The sequence below is a fragment of the Seriola lalandi genome, unplaced genomic scaffold (genome assembly GCF_002814215.2).
Source record: "Seriola lalandi dorsalis isolate HSWRI2012SDOR001 ecotype SW California unplaced genomic scaffold, Sedor1 jcf7180002054913, whole genome shotgun sequence".
In the NCBI taxonomy this organism is placed as follows: Eukaryota; Metazoa; Chordata; class Actinopteri; order Carangiformes; family Carangidae; genus Seriola; species Seriola lalandi.
In genome coordinates, this window is record NW_019525465.1 from 55,624 (window position 1) to 64,272 (window position 8,649).

At 43.3% G+C, this 8,649-nt stretch overlaps 2 protein-coding genes across 2 annotated transcripts in view; one reads left to right on the forward strand and one right to left on the reverse strand.

The window, feature by feature from the left end:
• The window catches only part of abce1 (ATP-binding cassette, sub-family E (OABP), member 1), a 7,175-nt gene extending 2,043 nt beyond the window's left edge, over window positions 1–5,132 (reverse strand). Inside the window, exons 1-16 of the mRNA XM_087169756.1 lie at window positions 4,993–5,132; window positions 3,642–3,783; window positions 3,440–3,525; window positions 3,034–3,131; window positions 2,630–2,747; window positions 2,183–2,320; window positions 2,017–2,094; window positions 1,879–1,932; window positions 1,717–1,770; window positions 1,555–1,608; window positions 1,393–1,446; window positions 1,231–1,284; window positions 1,053–1,122; window positions 833–957; window positions 492–588; window positions 233–404 (exon numbers count right to left, since the gene is read on the reverse strand). Of these exons, the coding sequence (XP_087025882.1) occupies window positions 233–404; window positions 492–588; window positions 833–957; window positions 1,053–1,122; window positions 1,231–1,284; window positions 1,393–1,446; window positions 1,555–1,608; window positions 1,717–1,770; window positions 1,879–1,932; window positions 2,017–2,094; window positions 2,183–2,320; window positions 2,630–2,747; window positions 3,034–3,131; window positions 3,440–3,525; window positions 3,642–3,744 (1,355 nt within the window). The 5' untranslated portion in view covers window positions 3,745–3,783; window positions 4,993–5,132. The remainder of the gene's footprint in view (window positions 1–232; window positions 405–491; window positions 589–832; window positions 958–1,052; window positions 1,123–1,230; window positions 1,285–1,392; window positions 1,447–1,554; window positions 1,609–1,716; window positions 1,771–1,878; window positions 1,933–2,016; window positions 2,095–2,182; window positions 2,321–2,629; window positions 2,748–3,033; window positions 3,132–3,439; window positions 3,526–3,641; window positions 3,784–4,992) is intronic.
• A 14-nt stretch (window positions 5,133–5,146) lies between these two features.
• On the forward strand, window positions 5,147–8,165 carry anapc10 (anaphase promoting complex subunit 10). Its single transcript, XM_023430871.2, has 6 exons — window positions 5,147–5,304; window positions 5,842–5,959; window positions 6,056–6,146; window positions 6,388–6,508; window positions 6,614–6,667; window positions 6,798–8,165. The coding sequence occupies exons 2-6, from the start codon at window positions 5,845–5,847 to the stop codon at window positions 6,975–6,977; spliced, it is 561 nt and encodes a 186-aa protein (XP_023286639.1). The 5' UTR covers window positions 5,147–5,304; window positions 5,842–5,844; the 3' UTR covers window positions 6,978–8,165.
• Window positions 8,166–8,649: the final 484 nt, after the last annotated feature.

An 8,649-nucleotide genomic window follows, 5' to 3' on the forward strand; every position in this document is an offset into this window, starting at 1 on the left:
ACACACACACACACACACACTCTCTTTACATTCAACTCGTCTCAACTTTATTGTTCTGTTCACAGAGACAGAGGCTGAATCTTTGTGATGGATCGTCTCTGGGAGGACGACGCTCGGCAACCAGGTGAAGCCTGGAAGCATCAGCTTGGATTTAATGGAGCTGTGTCATTTCATAGAACAAGATTCACACAAACAAAGTTTTTAAACTGTAAACAGCAGAATCATCCTTTAATTTATTCCACGGCGTGTTTTAATAATTAGTGCTGATGAAGAAACTGGACGAACCTTAAACTTGGGGCTGATGGTTTGAGGCTTGTAGCTGACGTTCAGGATGGGAACCTCCCCTCCCCCGTCAGGTTTGAGTCCTCCAGCCAGCATCCTGATGAAGGTGGTCTTCCCTGTGCCTGCGGACCGAAACATTTACAGGCTGATGTCAAACACCGACGTAAAAACTCCGAGTGTGGACACGTCCAGACACGAACTCAGCGTACCGTTCTCTCCCAGCATCACCATGATCTCAGAGTCTGTAAATTCTCCTCCTCTGATCTCCAGCGTGAACTCGCCCATCGTCTTCCCCATCTCCGGATACTGAACAACAACAACAACAACAACAGCGACAGGTCAGACATCTGTTCCAGCTGCAGGGTCAGTCTCTCCGAGAGAAGAGAAACAAAGACCCGGGAGAAGACGAGGAGGAAGGAGGTAATAAAGGAAGGAAGGAAGGAATTAGGAAGTGAAGTAAGGAGAAAGGAAACAAGGTAGGAGTGAAAGAAGAGGGAGAAATGAGCAGAAAATAAAGTGATAGTTTTAAAATGAGGAAACCAGAACCGACCTGGTAGTGCCTGAGTCTCTTCACCTCCTCCTCGTTGGCCGTCTCAGCCACTTTGAAGACCAATGAGGTCTCGCGAAACCTGAGATTCTCCGTGGGAACGTAACCGTCCAGGAAGATGTTGATACCTGGAGGAAGAAGAGGAGATGTGTATAAGAGACAGGAGATGATTAATTAAATATCCACATTAATTGTTTGATGTTTTAATGCGTGTGTGTTTTACCTAGCTGGTCACAGACGATGTCCTGTGTGTCTGTGTCATCTTTCCTGCTCAGGATGGCCCCTACTGACCCCTGGAGGCAGAGGAGATGTGTATAAGAGACAGGAGATGATTAATTAAATATCCACATTAATTGTTTGATGTTTTAATGCGTGTGTGTTTTACCTAGCTGGTCACAGACGATGTCCTGTGTGTCTGTGTCATCTTTCCTGCTCAGGATGGCCCCTACTGACCCCTGGAGGCAGAGGAGATGTGTATAAGAGACAGGAGATGATTAATTAAATATCCACATTAATTGTTTGATGTTTTAATGCGTGTGTGTTTTACCTAGCTGGTCACAGACGATGTCCTGTGTGTCTGTGTCATCTTTCCTGCTCAGGATGGCCCCTACTGACCCCTGGAGGCAGAGGAGATGTGTATAAGAGACAGGAGATGATTAATTAAATATCCACATTAATTGTTTGATGTTTTAATGCGTGTGTGTTTTACCTAGCTGGTCACAGACGATGTCCTGTGTGTCTGTGTCATCTTTCCTGCTCAGGATGGCCCCTACTGACCCCTGGAGGCAGAGGAGATGTGTATAAGAGACAGGAGATGATTAATTAAATATCCACATTAATTGTTTGATGTTTTAATGCGTGTGTGTTTTACCTAGCTGGTCACAGACGATGTCCTGTGTGTCTGTGTCATCTTTCCTGCTCAGGATGGCCCCTACTGACCCCTGGAGGCAGAGGAGATGTGTATAAGAGACAGGAGATGATTAATTAAATATCCACATTAATTGTTTGATGTTTTAATGCGTGTGTGTTTTACCTAGCTGGTCACAGACGATGTCCTGTGTGTCTGTGTCATCTTTCCTGCTCAGGATGGCCCCTACTGACCCCTGGAGGCAGAGGAGATGTGTATAAGAGACAGGAGATGATTAATTAAATATCCACATTAATTGTTTGATGTTTTAATGCGTGTGTGTTTTACCTAGCTGGTCACAGACGATGTCCTGTGTGTCTGTGTCATCTTTCCTGCTCAGGATGGCCCCTACTGACCCCTGGAGGCAGAGGTGAAGAGTTACAACCAACCCTCCTTCACCGCCGCAGCACCACTGATTAAACTCCTTCCTGCTCAAACTCGTTTACCTTCACGGTCTTCGGGATCTGGTCGACGTACTGCGGCTTGACGATGGCCCGCAGGTCGTCCTCCAGGATTTTGGTGAAGTAGTTCTGCAGCTCAGATCCTCGGAAGTAGGTCAAGATCTCCTGCCAGTCTGGAGGATTCTGGGACAGAAAAACACACATTCATATGTAACATATAAAACATCAAACACGTCAAACAGCATTTACAGCAGTGCAGGACCGATGCCTTTTATTTCTGTCAAGACGGCTCGGCCTGTATCTGATGTTTGGTCTGAGCAGCTACACCCACGTTTTATCTCCTCAGAGCAGCAACAACCACATTCAACCTACAACACGAGGCCTGCACGAGTAAATCCACATCACCTGACAGTAACGTGTGTGTGTGTGTGTGTGTGTGTGTGTGTGTGTGTGTGTGTGTGTGTGTGTGTGTGTGTGTGTGTGAACACTCACATCGTACTTCCCCAGGTTGGGTTTCTGTTTTCCAGCCAGGATCTTCAGCGCCGTGGACTTCCCGATACCATTGGTCCCCACCAGCCCCAGCACCTCACCGGGCCTCGGTATGGGCAGCCTATACACACACACACACACACACACACACACACACACACACACACACACACACACATATATATAATCACACTGCCACATAGAAACTGACATAATTGTCAGATAAACTCAGATATTTCATTTAAAACCTCCTGTTCTTCTGTCAGTGGCTGATACAAACCTGTAATTACAACCAGCTGATTCACAGCATCAACATCTCATGTTAAACCTAAATTTAATAACATGTGCTCTCAGAATAATATAACAAATCACTGAATCAGTTGCGTATCCAGGCGGTGTCAGCGTACCGGTGCAGTTTGAAGGAGTTGGCGCAGTATCTGTGTGTGGTTTCCTTCTCCAGGTTGCTGGGCAGGTTGACGATCGACAACGCTCCGAAAGGACATTTCTAAAACAACAACAACAACAAAACCCCGTCAGAACAACCGGACTGAGACCGGCCCCTCAGGAGTTAGCACTAACTTCATCAGACAGACATCCTGGTCAGATTCCTTATTTTTCAGGGACCAATCCTGTTCTACATGATGATTTTCTAGGATTCGTGACTATTAAACAAGCTGAAAGTGTAATAACACAAATGACTTATATTTTCCTAAATAGAAACACAAGAGAGGAGCAGATATTAACATCACTACATCTATGTTTTCAGACCGGTTCACTTGATATTCAGAGAGGTCGCCCTGCAGGTGTTCTTACCTTGATGCAGATACCACAGCCTATACACAGAGACTCTGAGATCCACGCAATCTTACTCTGTGGAGTCACCTCGATACACAGCTTACCTGCAAACACAATTGAACACAGATTCTCATTTAGCGACAAATGTTTGTGTTTTCCGTGTTGAAGCTCATTTTTTAACTTGCTTGTGGACATGAGCACCGACTAAACGATCACTCACCCATACGGACCACAGGGCAGCTCTTCTTGCACTCCTGACGGCATTTCTTAGGTTTGCATTTGTCATGGTTGACGATGGCGATCCTGGTGTTTTTATCCGCCATGATGGAGGGCTGGAATGACGGACGCTAGCACCTGCGGAGCTGAGAGACGTGGACAAATGAAGAGAAAAGGTGAGGAAGAAAAAAGGAGGGACAGAATCAGAGATATGGAGGTGTACATTTATCCATGTGCACAGCTAATGGTGATATTTAGGTCCCAAATACAGCAGACAATGTCTAAATGTAGGGGACAGTGGTCAGGCTCGAACCTATGTCCACAAACACAATATTAACTCTGCTGAAGCAACACATTCAATTCTGAACAAACAAGCACAGCCTTTAACTCTTAACAATGGGCTGCCACAGATCCACCACCACAGCCTGAAACCACCATACCTGCTTCTGATGTAACTAAATATAATGCTCCCTGGCTTTACAGCAGATCCTGGTTTTAATGAGGTTTTATTTCAGGCATCAATGAGATGAATTACAGCAAATGTAACAGCTATAAAACCGGTCCAGTCGCCGCTACGCAGCCTTCAGCATGAGTCACACCGGGCTGTCCTTCTACCGCTACCTCGCATCTGAACGTACAAGCCTGGTGCTACGTAATTTAAGGCCTTTAAGTATTCAGTGGGTTTCCTGCTGTTCAGTGCGGCCTCCCATTCAAAACATTAAAAAGGAGAAACATACGTGAATAAAAAAAAAAAATGGAGATTGTAACTTCGGTTTGTCTGTAATTCTCTCAACATCAAATTAACGCAAACGTGACGGGCGGCGGCGAAAAGCACCAAAAGTTGGATTTGTCCACAAGTAACCGGCTGATGTGCGAGTCATTCATGTGTCGAATTCATTTAAAGAGCCTAGCGATCGATAAAAACCTATATTTGTGTAATTTAATGTTTACAGCTTTGTCACAGCGAAAGAAAACGTCAATTTTGCAAATAACTGAGGGACATTTGGAGCACCATTCAAAGAAAACGCAGTCTTCTCGGGGCCCTTGTGCCTGTAACACCTTCTGTGTTACAAAAAATAAATAAAACTACGCTGTCAAACGATCAACCAACTGTATTTATGTACTCAGATGGGTTTATCGGTCGTTTTCAAATCTTCACCGGACCTTGAATGCACCGTTAAGTACGAGCTTCAGAGGCTGCTAACAGTGAGCTAAAGGTTAGCTTCACATTAACCGACATTATCAGTGGAGGCCCTGCACTTGACAGCTGCTGTGAATCGGAACATCGCTCGTTTCTATGGCAATACCTGCCCCGAAAAAGCGACAATATCCGGAGCGACGAGTCAAAAACTCACCCTCCTCGGCTCCCGTTCCCCGGCTTAGAAGAAAATAAACGAGAAACGACGTTTAGGGACAAATAATCGGGTGTGAAACTTCTTTTTTCCAGCAACGTGTTCGTCTCCTGGAAGCCGGCAGAAAGATGGCGGGAGAGACGCACAAATCGTGCGACGGCGCTGATGACGTCGTAAAGACGCGACCTAGACTCACCAAAGTGGGAGATTCGAAGTGGCTAGCGAAGCAAAACGGGTTTGAGATCGAATTGTGCCGAACCCACTCACGTCCCATGAATTTACACAAGATCCTGGAGACTTTTACCAACCTTCATTGTAAGTTTAAGTCACATTCTTTATCGTAAACTAAGTTTTAGTGGCTTTGAGGCAGTCTACGGTGGAGATATATTAGCTCTTAGCAGCTAGCTAGAGCTGCAAACCAGCCGTTAAAAGTTTGTGTGATTTTTATTTGCGGTGCATGCGTTTGAGAAAATTATTATCCAAGCATTGTGGCCTACATTTAAAACAAATTATATTAACCACTCTGTTTAATATTATCATGAGTTTCCCTCTCAACTATATCGAGTAAAACCATGATGGTATTAACCATAAATTCCGGCGTTTAACGCAGCTGTTAGCTAAACAAGATGCTAATACCGTCGCCTAACGAATGGTCAATTACCATTAACTCTTAAATCGGATTCTGCCGTTAATTCATTGTCAAATTCATCGTTCAATGTACAAGAAAACGTCAATATGTTGGAAATCTGAAGCGTGTTTGGCGTTACGTTGCTGAAAATCGTACGAAACGCGTCTTAGACCTTAGAACTTGCGGTTTTCTGAATTTGTGTTTTTGTCTTTCTCCGTGGTTAGAGGATGGCAACCCCGAGCAAGACACCACCCGGTGCCGACCCAAAGCAGCTGGAGCGGACGGGGACGGTCCGGGAGATCGGGTCTCAGGCGGTGTGGTCCCTCTCCTCCTGTAAACCAGGTCGGACCCAAATCCAGTACACAGTCGGCTGTTTTCATGCTGAGTGACCGATATAGACTGGTGTCATTTGGCCTCTCACTGTCCACCCATGTTCAGGTTTTGGAGTCGATCAGCTGAGGGATGACAACCTGGAGACTTACTGGCAGTCAGATGGATCCCAACCTCACCTGGTCAACATACAGTTCAGGTAACATGGGTCATGTTCTCTCAGTACAAGGATTTCTGAAATTAGCAAAGATGTGTCTTTACATAACAAAAAACAATAACAGACTGAGTTATCAAGGAGATGTTATTGTCAAGGTGTAATGTTGTAATAATGTGTATTTGCTTCTTTTATCTGTCTTCTTTTGTGTATTTCAGCTTGTGAATCATCTGTATGTTGGTGTCTGTGTTTATCATCCCTGATTGTTTTTATTTGTTTTGATCAGGAGGAGGACAACAGTGAAAATGCTGTGTATTTATGCTGATTATAAATCTGATGAGAGCTACACACCCAGTAAGATCTCTGTCAGAGTGGGCAACAACTTCCACAACCTGCAAGAAATCAGGGTAACGACAAGAGTACTAATTTCTTGCCCTGAAGTTCATTACATCTTTAAATACCCAGTAAAATGATCTTCATTGTTCTCACCTTTCTCTTCTTCCTCCCTGTAGCAGTTGGAGATGGTGGAGCCCAGTGGCTGGATTCACATTTCTCTGATGAACCAGGTAAGAAACTCATGTCTTTGTTTAATTTTACTAGAATAAAAAAAATCTGGTGGATACCCAGCCCTGTTCTTCTTGTGATAATGTGTGAATAAAAGCATCAGCAGTGACTCTGGGTTTCTGTGTGTCTCAGCGGACAAACGAGCCGATCAGCACCTTCATGATCCAGATCGCCGTCTTGGCCAACCACCAGAACGGCAGAGACACTCACATGCGGCAGATTAAAGTCTACACGCCGGTGGAGGAGAGCTCCATCGGCAAGTTCCCGCGATGCACCACGGTCGACTTCATGATGTACCGCACGATCAGGTGATCTGGACTGACAGGTGACCACCTGACCTGACCCTCTGTGCCCCCTGGGAAAGTTTGGGAATCACACAAAATGACACAGACTGATTATCTGGAGCTGCTGCTGTGTTTCTGACGTGATGCAGATTGATTGATTCTATTCTGAATCCAGAATCGATCGTTCTTACATTGGTTATGATTAAGGTTTTGTCAAATGTGGCTTCTTAAAAGTGCAGTACTGACATTTTAAATTCAAGCTGCCTATATTTAATATATTTAAATTTGACTTTAACAAGAGTTCAGTGTTTTTCTTTGTAGTTTCTTCCTACATGATCAAATCCCTCCATCACATGATATACTGTCTTTTTTTACACTTCTATATTTGTATGAATAAAAAAAAAAAAAAAAAAACAGGTATATAACGTGTTACTTCATGGATTAATTGCCAATAGAAAGAATATCAGATTTGGTTAAACAGCCACACAGAGGACTTTGATTTGTTTGTGAGAGAACTTTAATGTCTCATGATGGTTTAAAAGCTGATTCAGAGACTTTTCCATCATAAAAATAAGAAAATTCTGGAACAAACACTGATTATTTTTGGGTGTTTTTAGCGTTAAAATGGTCAAATTTAAAGATATTAAATATGGCACATCAACCCAGCAGTGACAGTTTATATGTTGTGATGTCTGAAGAGTTCAGCTCCTTAAAGAAATGTGGCAGCACTTTTGGAGAAAAACCAGCTCCGACTTTAATAATGTGGCTGTTTGTATGAAAGTAAAGCACATTATCAGCTATTGATCAACTTGATTCTGTTCTGATGATTGGGTTTCAATTTGTTAATCTCAGGAAGGAAAGTAGATTTAAAGTTGTTGGTTCTGGAGACGCATGTTTTACTCCAGAACCTCCAGAACATGCTGAGATAAACCCCGCACTCATTCATTTACTGTTCAACATTTACTCAAGCAACATGTTTCCCACACGGACCGGATCCAGCTGCATGTGGCCAGTAAAAAACAAACACTTTAGTGTTCATTTTGAGCCAGACTGAGTTCATTACGAAGCCAAAACGTTGAATTTTTGGGTCAGTTTCCACAGTTTTCTTCCAGTATCAGAAACTCAAACTTCAAAACTCAAACTTCTGTGCCCACAGACCGACTCCTGTTGTGGAATCTGTGACTGAGCGTTGAATTAAATGTGTTTTCAAAGCAAAGTGGCTGCAAGAATGTGACTGTGTTAATTTATAAAACAAAGAACGTTCACAAGAGAAGGAGATTTTAGACACTGGGACATTTGAAATCAGAGAAAGTTCATCTCTTACTAAACAAAGCGTCACGTCACAGAGCATCTTTTGGAAATGTCAGACTGATACCTGTCATACATGTTTGTTATATATGAAGCCCACATGTCCCATATTTAATATCTTTACATTTGAATGTTCTTCTTGTTATAACGGTAAAAATCGGAGTAGTGATGAGTCATTTAATTTATCACAATAAAATCAAGGTCCACTGTTTGGCTATTTTTAGCTTCTTACTTCAGGTAAAAAACAGCTTGGTGATGAAAAATAATTTGTATTTGCAGCTCTAAACTAAGCAAACTCCATCCAGTGATGAAGACTGTGAGCGGTGGATCCAGAAAAAGCTGGTAAGTGGACCTTGAGTTTAAAGGAATTGTTAGATATTTGAGTATATTTG

Excerpts from the sequence above, each read along its gene's own strand:
- anapc10 (XM_023430871.2), top strand. The coding sequence starts at position 5,845 with ATGGCAACCCCGAGCAAGACACCACCCGGTGCCGACCCAAAGCAGCTG. Across the intron at positions 6,147-6,387 it reads CTGGTCAACATACAGTTCAG|GAGGAGGACAACAGTGAAAA; the intron begins GTAACATGGGTC and ends TGTTTTGATCAG. Across the intron at positions 6,509-6,613 it reads ACAACCTGCAAGAAATCAGG|CAGTTGGAGATGGTGGAGCC; the intron begins GTAACGACAAGA and ends TCCTCCCTGTAG.